The sequence below is a fragment of the Hypanus sabinus genome, chromosome 17 (assembly GCF_030144855.1).
Source record: "Hypanus sabinus isolate sHypSab1 chromosome 17, sHypSab1.hap1, whole genome shotgun sequence".
In the NCBI taxonomy this organism is placed as follows: Eukaryota; Metazoa; Chordata; class Chondrichthyes; order Myliobatiformes; family Dasyatidae; genus Hypanus; species Hypanus sabinus.
This window is the reverse complement of record NC_082722.1, coordinates 16,831,837-16,849,184: the sequence shown is the minus strand read 5'-3', so window position 1 is coordinate 16,849,184 and position 17,348 is coordinate 16,831,837. Positions and strand designations below refer to the sequence as shown.

The 17,348-nt window shown below is 45.5% G+C and overlaps 1 protein-coding gene across 2 annotated transcripts in view; it reads left to right on the top strand.

Moving 5' to 3' along the window:
* Positions 1-17,348, top strand: part of phaf1 (phagosome assembly factor 1) — a 137,513-nt gene that overhangs the window by 106,578 nt on the left and 13,587 nt on the right. For both annotated transcript variants that reach the window (XM_059992612.1, XM_059992611.1), the window contains exons 9-11: positions 15,113-15,246; positions 15,626-15,709; positions 15,805-15,887. In XM_059992612.1, coding sequence (XP_059848595.1) covers positions 15,113-15,246; positions 15,626-15,709; positions 15,805-15,887 — 301 coding nt within the window. The remainder of the gene's footprint in view (positions 1-15,112; positions 15,247-15,625; positions 15,710-15,804; positions 15,888-17,348) is intronic.

Sequence of the window (17,348 nt, the reverse complement as noted above, 5' to 3'; positions counted from 1 at the left end):
TTTGGAGCTTGGTTCTCCTTGTAAAATCAGAAGTATCTAGCCTGTGTGTTAACCTTGATTCACATTTGAATTTTAACTCACACATAAAGAGAGTGAGTGACCAGTGTTGCATTTCTACTCTTAAGAAATATTGCAACGGTAAGTCTGTTTCTGTCACGTAATGATGCTAAAAATGTTGATTAGTACTGAGGGAACGTAGTGTTGAATGGTGAGCTGTAATCAATAAACAGCAGTCTGACGTGGGTATTACTGTTGTCCAGGTGGTCCAAGGCTGAGCTGAGAGCCAGTGATACAGATCTGTGATAGTAGACAAATCATGGATGTTGTCTTAAATGGATGGTATCTACCTGATAAATGGTTATTCAACTGGCTGCAATACAGTAAAAATTGTAAGTTAGTGGCTGAAGATCAATTATCAATCTTGTGTCTAGTTATTTTCAGGGTTAGGATAAGGGTCTTACATGACTTGGGAATCAGCTTGGTTCAGTTGATAACAATCAATCAGATGTTTGAGATCTGAGCTCTGGTGCCAAACTTGAGTATTTAGTATTGCAAACACCAGGAAATCTGCAGCTGCTGGAAATTCCTGATGAGGGATCTCAGCCCAAAACGTCGACAGTACTTCTCCCTATAGATGCTGCCTGGCCTGCTGCGTTCCATCAGCATTTTGTGTGTGGTGATTGGCTTCGGTGAAGTACTAAAGGAGCATCATATTCTGAGAGCTGTCATCCTTTGAAGATTTCCTTGCTCTTCATGGGCTTGTTTTGCTATTTACACAATACCATCCTTTACCTACTCACAGATTAATTTCCCATCATTCCATGTTGGAATGAAATGTTGGCATAAAAAAGCCATTTGAAAGCTTGGTTAATAAATGATTCTATTAATGGACCAACTGCTATTGTTTTGTGAAATTAGTATACAAATTCCCCTGGAAAGACAATTTTTTACAACATGGCTCCAAATTGAAATTGAACCTTTTAAAAAACTGCATATATTGAAAAGTTGAATTACGGTAGAATGTACTGGAAATACTCAGCAGGCCAGGCAGCATCTGTGGAGAGAAAGGCAGAGTTAATGTTTCAGGTTAATAAACCCTCATCAGGACAGCAAAAGTGAGGAAACAAGTATGTTTCCAGTTGCAAAGTGTTTGGGGGGGGGAGGGGAGAGAGAGGAGTAGAGAGGGAACTTTGGCAAACACAAGTGCTACAGAACCATCTGCTTAATGGGTAAATGGTGATTGCAGCAAAAAGAACATGTAGGATGCGGAACTTAGCAGTTGCTGGGAACCTAAAACAGAAAACAATGCTTAAGCACCTAGAATATCAGGCAGCACCTGCGGAGAGAGGAAAAATTGAGCTAAAAATCAAAATGAGGTTTAATAGCACCAGCATATGTCGTGAAATTTGTTAACTTAGTGGCAGCAGTTCAAAGCAATACATGATATTATGGAAAAAATAAGTAAATCAATTTCAGTAAATACATGTATTAGTTAAATTAAAATGGTGCAAAAACAGAAATAATATATAAAACATTGAGGTAGTGTTCAAGGGTTCAATGTCCACTTACAAATCAGATGGCAGAAGGGAAGAAGCTGTTCCAGAATCACTGAGTCTGTGCCTTTAGGCTTCTGTACCTCCTTCCTGACAGTAACCATGAGAAGAGGGCATGTGCTGGGTGATGGGGGTGGCTTAATATTGGACACCGTCTTTCTGAGGTACTGCTCCTTGAAGGTGTCTTGAATACTGTGGTGATATCACATGTCAGAAAGTGATTGTACTGAGTTCTGAGCATGCGCAGAAATCTGAGAAAGATCTAGAAACACAGAGAAGCATGGTACTGTAAGACACGTGTGGTTTTGTTGCTGTTGTAAATAATAGTTCTATTCTTCCAGAATATGTTCCATTATTAGAAACCCATGGTATGTATTAATATAAAGAACACAAGTCGGTCTGAAAGAATAATACGTTTCCAAATACAGGAGAATCGGAAGATACTTGAAGAAAAAAAAGAGTTCAAACTGTTTTGGTGCTTGCTAACAGTTTTACAAATGGAAGGACTGCAACTGCCACTGTCACTTCAATTGACTGGGAATTGACTGAGAGCTGGAGAAAATTTAAACAAAGTTTTAAAATTTATTTATCGGTGATCAGAGCAGATAAAAAACTGGAAAAAAAACAAAAGCTGTGATTCTACTCCACATAATAGGTGACGATGCAATTGAGGTATATAACCATTTTACTTCTGAAAATGGAGATAATTTGAATCTAAAAGTGATAATGGACAAATTTGAAGCATTTTGCATACCGAAGTGAAATGTGACTTAAGAGTGGTACAAATTCTTTACATGTCGGCAGAGAGATGGTTAAATGATTGATCAATTTGTTATGGAGTTGGGGCACCGCAGTAAAACATGCAAGTTTGCAGAACTCACAGACTCTCATTGAAGACAGAATTGTTTATGGCATTCTGGATAAAGGTCTGAGAGAAAAACTGTTAAGGGAACAAGACTTAGATTTGAGAAAAGCTTTGTTGCTTTGAGGGCGTGGATACTTCCATGGACGATATTATTGTTTGGGGATCATCTAAAAAAAGAGCATGATACCAGACTTAGAAAGGTCTTAGAGGCAACACGCAAGGCAAACCTGAAGTTGAATAAAGACAAATGTCAGCTAGGAGTGACTGAACTTACCTTTGTGGGTGATATCACCAGCAGGGTGTGCGTCCTGATCCATTGAAGGTTTCTGCTATTGAGAACATGTAATGTTCATTGTAAAAAGAATGTCCAAAGGTTCATGAGAATGGTCAACTACATGGGAAAATTCATACCCAATCTTTCGGAACAGCTTGCTCCACTGAGGCAGCTAACAGAAAAGAAAAATGAATGGAGCTGGAATCATGAACAGGAGAAAGCATGGCAAAATCTCAAGAAAGTGCTCACTAAAGAACCTGTGTTGAAATTCTATGATGCTGAGAGACCCATCAAAATCTCATGTGATGCATCAAGCAGGCTAGAGGCAGTATTACTCCAGAAACATGATAAGGAATGGCTACCAGTGGCATATGCATCTCGTTCGTGATCTGATCCAGAAACAAGGTATTGTAGCGGTGTGCTACATGCAGCGCTAAAATTATGACACGGAGTCGGTAACTGCAGTCGAAGGAAAAAACTTTATTCGAAATCCTCAGCCTCACTTTTAAGCCTCCCTCAACCTGCCCCCCGTGGCGCAGAGGCTCCAAAGCTCTGTGCTTGCAAACCCCCGTAGGCTATCTAATTGTGAGCCGGTTCGGATGTGCCAGGAAATGGGTCGCCACATAACCACCCCCCAGAACCGGCGATACACTCCCCAATGTCCACAGTCTGGGCCGGTTGCGCCAGGTCCACATGGGCCGGTTTGAGGCGGTCCACCGTGAAAACCTCCTCTTTCCCCCCAACGTCCAGCACGAACGTGGACCCGTTGTTCCGGAGCACCATAAACGGCCCCTCGTATGGCCGCTGCAGCGGTGGCCGATGCCCGCCCCTTCGTACAAACACAAACTTACAGTTCTGCAGATCTTTGGGTACACAGGTCGGGTTCCGCCCGTGCTCTGAAGTGGGTATGGGGGCCAGGTTACCGAGCTTCTCGTGTAGTCTGCCCAGGACTGCTGTGGGATCTTCCTCTTGCCCCCGTGGGGCTGGTAGGAACTCCCCGGGGACGACCAGGGGCGCGCCGTATACCAACTCGGCCGACGAGGCGTGCAGGTCGTCCTTGGGTGCTGTGCGGATGCCGAGTAGGACCCAGGGAAGCTCGTCCACCCAGTTGGCTCCTCGTAGGCGGGCCATGACGGCCGACTTCAGGTGACGGTGGAAACGCTCCACTAGCCCGTTCGACTGTGGGTGGTAGGCAGTTGAGTGGTGCAGCTGAGTCCCCAAAAGGCTGGCCATAGCTGACCACAGGCTGGAGGTGAACTGGGAGCCTCTGTCGGAGGTAATGTGGGCCGGTACACCAAAGCAAGATATCCAGGTGGTGATCAGGGCTCGGGCGCAAGATTCGGAGGTGGTGTTGGTGAGCGGGACCGCCTCTGGCCATCTTGTGAACCGGTCCACGATAGTCAGGAGGTGCCGCGCTCTGCGCGACACTGGCAGGGGGCCCACGATATCCACATGAATGTGGTCGAAACGCCGGTGGGCGGGATGGAATTGCTGCAGTGGGGCTTCGGTGTGCCGCTGCACCTTGGCCATCTGGCAGTGCATGCACGTTTTGGCCCATTCACTGACCTGTTTGCGGAATCCGTGCCAAATGATCCTGCTGGAAACCATCCGGACAGTTGTCCGGATGGAGGGATGCATCAAGTTACGAATGGAGTCAAAAACACGGCGCCGCCAGGCTGTCGGGACGACGGGACAGGGCTGGCCGGTGGCAACGTCACAGAGTAGGGTCCTCTCACCCGGGCCTACGGGGAGGTCCTGGAGCTGCAAACCGGAGACTGTGGTTCTGTAACTCGGAATCGCCTCATCTGCCTGCTGTGCCTCTGCCAGTGCCTCAAAGTTTACCCATTGGGAAAGGGCATGAACAGTAGGGCGAGAGAGCGCATCCGCCACGACATTGTCCTTACCCGAGACGGGCCGGACGTCCGTCGTGTATTCAGAGATGTAGGACAGGTGGCGTTCCTGGCGGGACAACCAGGGGTCGGACGCTTTCGTAAACTCAAAGGTAAGCGGTTTGTGGTCCGTGAACGCGGTGAAGGGCCGACCTTCTAGGAAGTATCTGAAATGCCGGATTGCCAGGTAGAGCGCCAACAGTTCCCGGTCGAAAGCACTGTACTTGAGCTCGGGTGGCCGCAGGTGTTTGCTGAAAAATGCCAGGGGTTGCCAGCGACCTGCGATGAGTTGCTCCAGCACCCCACCAACTGCCGTGTTAGATGCGTCCACTGTGAGGGCGGTAGGGGCGTCCATTCTGGGATGTACTAGCATTGCGGCGTTCGCCAAAGCTTCTTTCGTTTGAACGAAAGTGGCGGCGGACTCCTCGTCCCAGGTAATGTCCTTGCTCGGACCAGACATCAGGGCGAACAGGGGGCGCATGATCCGGGCAGCTGAAGGGAGGAAGCGGTGGTAGAAATTGACCATACCTATGAATTCCTGAAGGCCTCTGATCGTGGTGGGTCAGGGGAAGTGCCGGACCGCATCTACCTTAGCGGGCAGAGGGGTTGCCCCGTCTTTAGTAATCCTGTGGCCCAGGAAGTCAATGGTATCGAGTCCGAACTGGCATTTGGCGGGGTTGATTGTAAGACCGTACTCACTCAGTCGGGCGCAGAGTTGACGGAGGTGGGACAGATGCTCCTGACGACTGCTGCTGGCTATGAGGATGTCGTCCAAATAGATGAACACGAAGTCCAGGTCCCGTCCCACCGCGTCCATTAACCGCTGGAACGTCTGTGCGGCATTCTTCAGACCGAACGGCATGCGGAGGAACTCGAAAAGGCCAAACGGGGTGATGAGAGCCGTTTTGGGGATGTCGTCAGGATGCATTGGGATTTGATGGTACCCTCGGACGAGGTCTACCTTGGAGAAGATCCGTGCGCTGTGCAGGTTTGCCTCAAAGTCCTGAATGTGCGGCACAGGGTAGCGGTCCGGTGTGGTAGCCTCGTTCAGCCTGCGGTAGTCGCCACACGGTCTCCAGCCTCCCGTCGCTTTGGGCACCATGTGCAGGGGGTAGGCCCATGGGCTGTCGGACCACCATACGATCCCCAATTCCTCCATCCTCTGGAACTCCTCCTTCGCCAGTCGGAGCTTGTCCGGGGGAAGCCGCCGAGCGCGGGCGTGGAGGGGTGGTCCCTGGGTCGGGATGTGGTGCTGTACGCCGTGTCGGGGCATGGCCGCTGTGAACTGCGGTGCCAGAACCGATGGGAAATCCGCCAGGACCCTGGTGAAGTCGTTGTCGGACAGCGTGATGGAGCCGAGGTGAGGGGCTGGCAACTGGGCTGCACCCAGGGAGAACGTCTGAAAGGTCTCGGCGTGTACCAGTCTCTTCCTGGGCAGGTCGACCAGTAGGCTGTGAGTCCGCAAAAAATCCGCACCCAGAAGTGGTTGGGCTACGGCGGCCAGTGTAAAGTCCCACGTGAACTGGCTGGAGCCGAACTGTAGCTGCACCTGACGGGTGCCATAGGTCCTTACTGTGCTGCCGTTCACGGCCCTCAGGGGGGGCCCCAGTGCCCTGCTGCGGGTGTCGTAACTCGTCGGAGGTAAAACGCTGATCTCGGCACCAGTGTCGACCAAAAACCTGCGTCCCGACCTTCTGTCCCACACACACAGGAGGCTATCCCGATGGCCAGCTGCCGTAGCCATCAGCGGCGGCTGGCCCTGGCGTTTCCCGGGAACTTGCAGGGCGGGCGACAACGGTGGGCTTCTGCGCCCCACCTCTAGTGGTAGAAGCACCAGTGTTCATTGGGCCGGGGGTTGGTGGGCTCTGTGGCCGGGCCTGGACTGGTTTGCTGCTGGGAGCGTGGCTGGGAGATCTGTGCGATGGACGCCCCGCTCACCTTTTTGGCGTCCACAGCAAGTCCGCCCGGGCTGCCACTTTCCGGGGGTCACTGAAATCCACGTCGGACAGCAGCAGGCGTATGTCCTCGGGCAGCTGCTCCAGGAATGCCTGCTCAAACATGAGGGAGGGTGTGTGTCCGTCGGCGAGAGACAACATCTCATTCATTAAAGCCGAAGGAGGTCTGTCGCCCAAGCCATCCAGATGCAGTAAACAGGCAGCCCGCTTGCGCCGTGAGAGTCCGAAAGTCCTGAGGAGCAGGGCTTTGAATTCCGTGTACTTGCCGTCTGCCGGGGGCGACTGTACGAACTCCGCGACCTGGGCCGCTGTGTCCTGGTCGAGGGAGCTCACCACGTAGTAGTAGCGGGTGTCTTCTGAGGTGATCTGGCGAACGTGGAATTGGGCTTCGGCTTGCTGGAACCATAGGTTCCGTCGCTGTGTCCAGAAACCCGGCAGTTTCAATGAAACCGCATGAACAGAGGCGGCGTCGGTCATTTCTGGTCCAAAAATCGTTTGGTCCGTCGGGGTCACCAATTGTAGCGGTGTGCTACATGCAGCGCTAAAATTACGACACGGAGTCGGTAACTGCAGTTGAAGGAAAAAACTTTATTCGAAATCCTCAGCCTCACTTTTAAGCCTCCCTCAACCTGCCCCCCGTGGCGCAGAGGCTCCAAAGCTCTGTGCTCGCAAACCCCCGTAGGCTATCTAATTGTGAGCCGGTTCGGATGTGCCAGGAAATGGGTCACCACAGTATGCCCAAATTGAAAAAGAACTGCTCAGCATTATGTTTGCTTATGAGAGATTTCATCAGTTTGTGTCAGGGCAATCTATTGATATTGAAACTGATCATAAGCCTCTGATTCCATTGTTTCACAAACCATTAAGCGACTGTCCTTTGTGAATTCAGCGAATGATGATCAAATTGCAAAGATATGCACTGAATGTGTCATACACACCTGGTAAATTCATGTACACGGCTGACACACTTTCCAGAGATGTGGATCCAACAACAAAAGACAGTCACAGGGACACTGTTGATGTTCAGGCATTTGTTGATATGATCATAGAGACTGTACCTGTTGCTCCCAAAAAGTTGAAACTGCTGCGTCTTGAGACAGAGAAGGACAAAATTCTCAGTCAGGTAATACAAGTGGTGATGGATGGATGGCCAGATAATAGACTGTACCTCAGAAGTACAAGAATATTGGAACCACAGGTCAGAACTTTCTGTTGTGGATGGGATATTGTACAAAGGTAGCAGAATTGTGATTCTTAAAAGTCTCCGAAAAGAAATGCTTGGGAAAATTCATGAAGGCCACATAGGTATTGAAAAGTATAAGAGAAGGGCAGAGGAAGTGATGTTGTGGCCCAGGATGAATCAAGAGATTGCAGAATTGGTGCCTTCTTGTCAAATATGCCTTAAATACCAACCTAGCAACCCTCAGGAACCACTGCATCCACATCCTAGTCCTCAGAGACCTTATCAGAAGATAGGCATTGATCTGTTTGTAACTGACAACAAAGATTATCTATTAATAACAGATTACTACTCATTGTATGCTGAAGTGTGTGGTCTGAGCAATTATGTGCATGGTGTACCTGATGAAGACAATGGTCCACAATTCAATGGTGACTGCACAAGACATTTTGCTTGGGAATGGGGCTTTGTTCACACAACATCTAGTCCATTTTTCCCTCAGTCCAATGGATTAGTTGAGAAGTCGGTAGGAATTATCAAGAAACTGATGCACAAAGCAAAAGATAGTAGAGGTAATTTTTATAAAGCTTTGTTAGCCTATCGCTGTACTCCACTTGAATGTGGATTTTCACCTGCTCAGCTCTTGATGGGACATCGTTTGAGATCCAATCTGCCAATAGATGTGAGCCTACTGAGAACAGAGGGAGGTGAACAAGTGAAAAGATGGAAAGATGAACACAAAGCAAAGCAGAAAACATACTTTGACAGGTGTTCTCGTCCATTACCTGAACTGCATCAAGTAGATGAAGTAAGAATACAAGACAAAATGAACACATGGACAGAGAAAGCTACAGTAGTTGAAGAAGTACGACCCAGATCATACATGATCCAAACATACATACATGGAACAGTGCTAAGAAGAAATTGCAAAGACCTCAAGAAAGAGCCAACTTCAGAATTTCAGTTAACTGATGCAGACTAGACAAAACATGGAAATAACAACGAAACACAAGAACTGTGTGAACCACTTAGAAGGTCTACTCGTGTTCGTAAACCCCCAGAGAGACTGATAGAAACATGTTAAATTATGCATTTGCTCTGGTCAATGTTGTTAATTGTTTTTCTTTTAAAGTGAAGGAAGATGTGGTGATATCACGTGTCAGAACATGATTGGACAGAGTTCTGAGCATGTGCAGAAATCTGAGAAAGATCTGGAAACATAGAGAAGCATGCTGCTGTAAGACACGTGTGGTTTTGTTGCTGTTGTAAATAAAAGTTCTAGTTCTATTCTTCCAGAATATGTTTCGTTATTAGAAACCCACGGTACGTATTAATGTAAAGAACACAGCAAATACTATGGAGCCTAGTATCCAAGATGGAGCTGACTAATTTTACAACTTCCTGTAGCTTTCGATCCTGTGCAGTAGCCCACCCCCCATACCACACAGTGATGCAGCCTGTCAGAATACTCTCTCCACAGTATATCTGCAGAAGTTTTTGAGTGTCTTGGGTGACAAGCCAAATCTCCTCAGACTCCTAATGAAATATAGCCACTGTCTTGCCTTCTTTATAGTTGCATCAGTATGTTAGGACCAGGTTAGATCCTCAAAGATCCTGACACCCAGGAACTTGAAACTGCTCACTCTCTCTCCACTGCTGATCCCTTGTCTTCCTCTTCTTTGGTCTTACTGACATTGAGTGCAAGGTTGTTACTGCAATGCCACTCAATTAGCTGGTATATTTTGATCCTGTATGCCCACCTGAGATTCTCCCAACAATGGTTGTATCATCAGCCAATTTTTGAGTTACTCCTAGCCACACAGACATGTATATAAAGAGAGTAGAGCAGTGGCTAAGCACACATCCCAGAAGTGCGTTGATCGTCAGCGAGGAGGAGATATTATCAACAATCTGCACAGATTGTGGTCTTCCGGTTAGGAAGTCGAGGATCCAATTGCAGAGGGAGGTACGGAGGCCCAGGTTCTGTAGCTTATCATTTGGGACTGTGGGAACGATGTTGTTCGATGCTAACTATAGTCAACGAACAGCATCCTGGCATAGGTGTTGGTGTTGTCCAGGTGATCTATGGCCGCATGAAGAGCCGGTGAGATTACATCTGCCGTAGAGCTGTTGTGGTGATAGGAAAATTGCAGTGGGTCCAGGTCCTTGCAGAGGCTGAAGTTGACTCTAGTCATGACCAACCTTTCAAAGCAATTCGTCACTGCAGATGTGAGAGCTACTGGACGACAGTCATTAAGGCAGCTCACGCAGCTCTTCGTGGGCACTGGTGTAATTATTCCCCTTTTGAAGCAGGTGGGAATTTCTGACCATAGCAGTGAGAGATAGAAAATGTCTTTGAATGCTCCCATCAGTTTGTTAGCACAAGTTTTCAGAGCCTTACCAGGTACTCCATCAAGGCCCGCTGCCTTGTGAGGGTTCACCCTCCTGAAAGACAGCCTGACAACGGCCTCTGAGACAGAGATCACAGGATCACTGGATGCAGCAGGGATCTTCACAGCTGTAGTTATATTCTCTCTTTCAAGCAGACATAGAAGATGTTGAGCTCGTCTGAAAAAGAAGCATCACTGTCATTCATGATGTTGGGTTTCGCTTTATAGGAAGTAATGTCTTGCAAACCCTGCCAGAGTTGGCGTGTATCTGATGTCACCTACAACTTCGCTCAGGGTTGTTTCTTAGCTCTTGAAATAGCCCTCCGTGTCATGCCTGGTTTTCTGGTACAGACTTGGGTCGCCAGCCTTGAATGCCACAGATCTAGCCTTCAGCAGGCAACGAATCTCCTGGTTCATTCATGGCGTTTGGTGGGAATGTACAGCAAGTTTTTGTAGGCACACACTCATTCACACAGGTTTCACTGTAGTTGGTAACAACTAAGGTGGGTGACCTTGGGGTGGATGGTCATTTCTAACACAAATAGGAAAATCTGACTATCCTAAATTGTTGAATTCATCATTGAGTCCCAAGGGTTGCATAGTGCCTAGATAGAAGATGAAGTGGAATTCTGTTGTCATTAACTGGACTCTGAACCCATGCTCTCAATCCTCAATCATACTTTACTTACGCTTAAGGAGTCACTGTTCTGGTCAGAAAAGAAAAATAATATAACCATATAACAATTACAGCAGGGGAACAGTCCAAGTCGGCCCTTCTAGTCCATGCTGAATGCTTACACTCACCTAGTCCCACTGGCCTGCACTCAGCCCATAACCCTCCATTCCTTTCCTGCCCATATACCTGTCCAATTTTTTTTAAATGACAATATCGAACCTGCCTCTACCACTTCTACTGGAAGTTGACTCCACGCAGCTACCACCCTCTGAGTAAAGAAGTTCCCCCTTGTGTTACCCTTAAACTTTTGCCCCTTAACTCTCAACTCATGTCCTCTTGTTTGAATCTCCCCTACTCTCAATGGAAAAAGCCTATCCATGTCAACTCTATCTATCCCCCTCATAATTTTAAATACCTCTATCAAGTCCCCCCTCAACCTTCTACACTCCAAAGAATAAAGGCCTAACTTGTTCAACCTTTCTCTGTAACTTAGGTGCTGAAACCCAGGTAACATTCTAGTAAATCTTCTCTGTACTCTCTCTATTTTGTTGACATCTTTCCTATAATTCGGTGACCAGAACTGTCCACAATACTCCAAATTTGGCCTGACCAATGCTTTGTACAATTTTAACATCACATCCCAACTCCTATACTCAATGCTCTGATTTATAAAGGCCAGCATACCAAAAGCTTTCTTCACCACCCTATCCTCATGAGGTTCCACCTTCAGGGAATTATGCACCATCATTCTTGTATAGAATTGACTAACAGTTATAGATTGGTAAACTGTATGTTTGAAATTTTTTACTTTCACCATTCACAATGGAGGTGTTAAAGTCAATAGAAACTACAAACTAACAACCAAGGATATTTTAAAGCTAGTAAAGTAATTTGTTTCTTCAAACACCTTTCTTGCCTGAGCTGTCTGCATTCAGTTTTCAATGTATCCTTGGCTGGATGTTATGTTAACCTTTACCTTAGCACAGCTTCCTCAGTTCCATAAGCTTATGTTGCTAAAAAAAAAACATCAAGGCATGTTGCCTAGGAATGTTTGAATAGTTTCAGCCGGTCATTAGAGGGAATGTTTCTATAATTCTTTCTGTAATAATTCACAAATCCATAGTGACTTTTGAACTAGAATTTCTCTAGAAGTGCAGCCTTGGGTCCCCCTGCTGTTTCAGGTGAGTAACTACTGTGTGGGATCTCATGCATCATACCTTTACGTATTACCAGTCCACGATGAAATATGCTGCCCCTTGTAATGGTTAGCAGTGTAGATGCAGTCATTAATTTGTGCTTCTGCTTTAGAGATGTAAAAACACATCTCTCTTGCAGTCTTTAGTAAATCTGGTGAATCCAGATGCAAATCAACAAGGATGACATAGGTTGGATTTGACATTGCCGGAACAGCTGCTGTGGTTATTTAGAAAGAAAATGCAGCTTCTTGGAGAAATTAAGTGATGAAGCCCTTAATCACATTGTACATTCAATGGCTGCTTTATTAGGTACACCTGTACACCTCATTAATGCAAATATCTAATCAGCTAATCATGTGGCAACAAAATATTTGAAAGCATGCAGAAGTGGTTCAGTTGTTGTTCAGACCAGACCTCAGAATGGGGAAGAAATGTGATCTAAGTGACTATAGCCCTGGAATGATTGTTGATGCCAGGTAAGGTGGTTTGAGTATCTCAGAAATTGCTGATCTCCTGGGATTTTCATGTACAGCAGTCTCTAGAGATTATAGAGACTGGTGTGAAAAGCAAAAAAAAAAATCCAGTGTATGGCAGTTTGGCCCACAATATGCTGACCATGTAACCAACCTAGAATTTCCCTACCACATAGCCCTCCAGTTTTCTAAGCTCCATGTACCTATCTGAGAGTCTTTCAAAACACCCTATTGTATGCCACTACTACCTTCACTGGCAGTGCATTCCACACTCTGTGTGAAAAACTTGCTTCTAAGCACCTTTAAACTTTGCCCCTTCGTGTTAGCCATTTCAGCCCTGGGGAAAAAAACCTCTGGCTATCCACCACTCTGGACTCTTTTACAACTCAAATTCACAGTATTATTTTTATTTGCACTTTGTCTTTTGCACATTAATTGTTTTTTGTTCTTTCTCTGTTTATGTATAGTTTTTGTAGAATTTCATTATATTTATTTATTTCCTGTGAATGCCTGCATGAAAATGAATCTCAAGGTAGTTTTTGGTAACATATATGTACATTGAACTATAGATGTCGAGTGCATTTTGTAGATTGTAAATGCTACCACTCTTGTTGCAGTGAATGGAATGAATGTTTAGTTGGATTTAAATTTCCAAAGCAGCAGTGGTGGAATTTGAACTCATCACTGGGTGCTACATGGGGAGGAAAGAGACTATTGTAGGCATATTTGAACATGATGACAAAATATTAAATTTGGTTAAATTGGGGAGGTAGATGAATGTAAGTTAGTAAGCATGGGGTTGCTATGGAGTAGGACTTGGTATTGATTATATTATAAGCATCAGAGTTTTTAGATGGACTGGTTTGTGAAAGAAGAGGAGAAACAAGTTGGAAGCAGTGTCATCAGTGTGATATGGTAAAGCATAAGTGAACATTTCATGTCTTATTCTGGACACTGATACAACTTGCACATTTTGGATTAGAGCCTATAATTTTGCACTGACCTTTGACCACCTGGTCCTATCTGCATCTGGCCACAAAGCTATTGGGAAGCTCCACAGAAATCTAGCGCGTTAACTCACAGAACCTGTGTTACACACCATTCACACACCAAACTATTTCTATGGTGTGGACCATTAATTTGTGACTTGCATTGAAAAGATGAAAAGATTACAGACTAGTTGCAAAATAATTAATGTTGGCAATCACTTATTGAAGCACAGTTTGATTTAATTAAACACAACGTACTTGTTGGCCTGATTGTGAAAAGTTCCAGTTGCAGAATCTGATCTCTAAGCTTTTGGTAAGGAAACCAGGAATTACACATAAAATAAAGTTATAATTTATTTTCAGCTATCCACAGATTTAACTGAATTCCAAGATTGTTAGGACAAATCAGAAGGAATTGAATTTCATTCATACTACTTTTTCCAATATTAGCATATACTGTCAGACACAGCCTCTGTGAGATAATGTTGCCAGTTTTCATTTTCTGCTAAGGTTTTCCTAAAGCTGGTGTATTAATAGCCTGAGCAACACACGCATAATGCTGGAAGAACTTAGCAGGTCAGCCAGCATCTATGGAGAGTTATAAACAGTCAACGTTTCAGGCCGAGACCGCTGTGTGTGTTGCTCAGGTCCAATCCGTTGATGTTGCTGGATCTACTGAGATCCTCCAGCATTTTCTGTCTGTTCCTCTGGATTTCCAACATCTGCTGAATCTCTTGTGTTTGGTATTGCGAACCCAATTTCCATTTGCTGAGAGATGTATGTTTATTAGAAGTCGTTTCATCATGCCTGGCATTGGTAAGTCAGCAATGTAAGTAAACAAGGTCTTATTAACAAGAGGAAGTCTGCAGATGCTGGAAATCCGAGCAACACACACACAAAATGCTGGAGGAACTCGGCAGAACAGGCAGCATCTATAGAAAAAAGTACAGTCGATGTTTTGGGCCAAAACCCTTTGGCAGGACTAGAGAAAAAAAGCTGAGGAGTAGATTTGAAAGGTGGGGGGAGGGGAGGGAGAAACACCAGACGATAGGTGAAACTTGGAGGGGAAGGGATGAAGCAAAGAGCTAGGAAGTTGATTGGTGAAAGAGACAGAAGGCCATGGAAGAAAGGAGGGAGGAGCACCAGAGGGAATGTCCGCCAGAACAAACGGGATTGGCCGCCCATTATTCCACTTCCCATTCACTTTCCGATATGTCCATCCATGGCCTCTACGCCCCCTTCACTATTTCCTATCCCCTCGTCCCTCTCTCATATTATCTCCTTGCCCGCCCATTGCCTCCCTCTGGTGCTCCTCCCCCCTTTCTTCTTTCTTCCATGGCCTTCTGTCTCTTTCACCAATCAACTTCCTAGCTCTTTGCTTGATCCCTCTCCCTCCAGGTTTCACCTATTGCCTGGCATTTCTATCTCCCCTCCCCCCCATCTTTCAAATCTACTCCTCGGCTTATTTTTCCTTCAGTCCTGCCAAATGATTTTGGCCTGAAATGACGACTGTACTTTTTTCCATAGGTGCTGCCTGGCCTGCTGAGTTCCTCCAGCATTTTGTGTGTGTTACTAAGGTTTTATTAACTCGCTTGAATAAAGTGTGATGTTCTCCATTTCTCCAGCATGCAGACTTTGAGCTGACCCTACGGTACCTCTCTCCTGGTTGCAGGTTGTGGTCCTGGCATACTAGCAGACACAAAAATGCATACATTTGAACGCTGTGTGTATTTTGGAGATTCCTGCCAGGATGTACTGAGCGCTTTGGGATCTCCACACAAAGTTTTCTACAAGTCAGAGGACAAGGTAAGTTTAAATCTTCATCTATCCCCAACATCTAAGTGTCTTAGGGAGTGTGGTGTTTATGGTCCATTATGTGACAGACTGAACCTGGAGATGCAGTGTTATTCTTCCTTACTGATTTGTTTTTAAGCAAGTTGTACTGGAAAAACAGTTATGCATGTTTCATGTTATCTAGTTCCCATCTACAGCAGTGACATTTCAGTAGTGACTACATCATTATTTCATGCCACGAACACTCCACCAGCAACACGGATACTGTTTATGCCTGTATTGATTGTGAATTTTTTTGAGCGTGATACTATTTACCTTGTATTAAAGTAAGTTGGATTTTCTGCCCTTTCGCTGCTCATTTAATGATTATCCTTGTGATTTTTTTTAACAGATGAAAATCCATTCTCCCTCCCCTCACAAGCAGGTACCCTCCAAGTGCAATGACTACTTTTTCAACTACTTCACTCTAGGAGTGGTACGTATCCACTGTTGCACTTGTTGCTGACAAGCTGGTGTTATACCAGTCACCTCACCTCACAGCTTTTGTTTCTTTCTGACTCTCTTTAACAGGATGTTCTGTTTGATGCCACAACACATCAGGTGAAGAAATTTGTGCTTCATACCAACTACCCAGGTCATTACAACTTCAATATGTGAGTGTCAACCTCAGCAGTAAACATTACATTCAGTCAGAGAGTGAACCATACACAGAGAGAGTCATGTGTCTTCTGGCTCTTTATAGCAAGCCACTCTGTCCGGTTCCCCACTGATCTGCAAATTTTTATGTTTTAAAATATTTATTCAATGCTCCTTTGAAAAGCAAAATTGAATCTGCATTGACAAAATTTTCAGCTGGTGTGTTCCTAGTCACAATTGCATGCTGAAGAAGGAGAACCAGGAGTGGGCCAACAGGCTCCACAGGAACACAGTGCCATTTCAGATTATGGATTATACGAGTCCATACTTCCTTGAAAGTGGCAACAATAATGGATAGGAGGGTAAAGAAGCCGTACTACATATTCCCCCATCAGTCGGGGTGCTGAGTATAAAAGTCTGGAAGTCATGTTGTAGTTATATAAAACTTTGGATGGGCCACATTTGGAGTATAGGGTGTATTTCTGGTCACCATGTTACAAGAAGGATGTGGAGTCTTTGGAGAGAGTGCAGAAGCCATTCACCAGGATGTTGTCTGGATTCGAAAGTATTAGTTGTAAGGAGTGGTTGGACAAACTTAGATTGTTCTATGAAGTTACAGAGGGTGAGGGGTGACCTGATGGAAGCTTATAAAATTATGGAATGTCAAATGCTAGAGAGCATGCAGCTAAGGTGTGAAGTGGGGGAGTTTAATGGCAATTTACAAAGCAAGTTTTTATTTACACAGAGAACGCGCTGACAGGGATAGTGGTGGTGACTGATACAAAAGTAACGCTTAAGAGGCATTTTGACAGGCATGTGATCAAGCAGGGAATGAAGGTATTCAGACCATATGCAGGCAGGTGGATTTCTTTAGATTGGCATTTGGCGTCATGGACTGAGGGGGGCCTGTTCTTGTTCTGTACTGCCCCGTGTTCAGTGATGACTGCTCTTTTACCTACTTCCTACCATCCTGCACTGACCGTATTCTTCGATTCCAAAGATCTCTCAGTCACTGTCTCTGTTCCGACTGAGGGAAGTGTCCTATATTAGAGAGGCAGGGTTGAAAGGAAATGTAACTTGGATATCTGTGTATTCTAGTCAATGTAGGTGATCATTAGGGAACCAGAACAGTCTTAAATCACAACAGGACGTTAATTATGCAGAATACTGGCCGAAGCCCGTTCATGGTACCAGGTTCTCATCAGAATAGTCACTGCTCTGTATATATAATGTTGGAATTTCCTGAAGTTAGTCTATTCAGTAGGTGTGTTCTGGAGAGCAACCACTTGATGACTGCTTGCTCTTTGTTTTACCCTACATACACATTGCAGCATCGAAACTGGGATTCAGTCTTGTTGGGACCATTGCCACATAGGGTGAGAGGCGTTGAGCACAGCTGTTCTCTGGTATGGTGTGCACATTAATGACTTATATCACTTAATATGAAGATATGTATTTTTATCCATGGGCTCAATTGA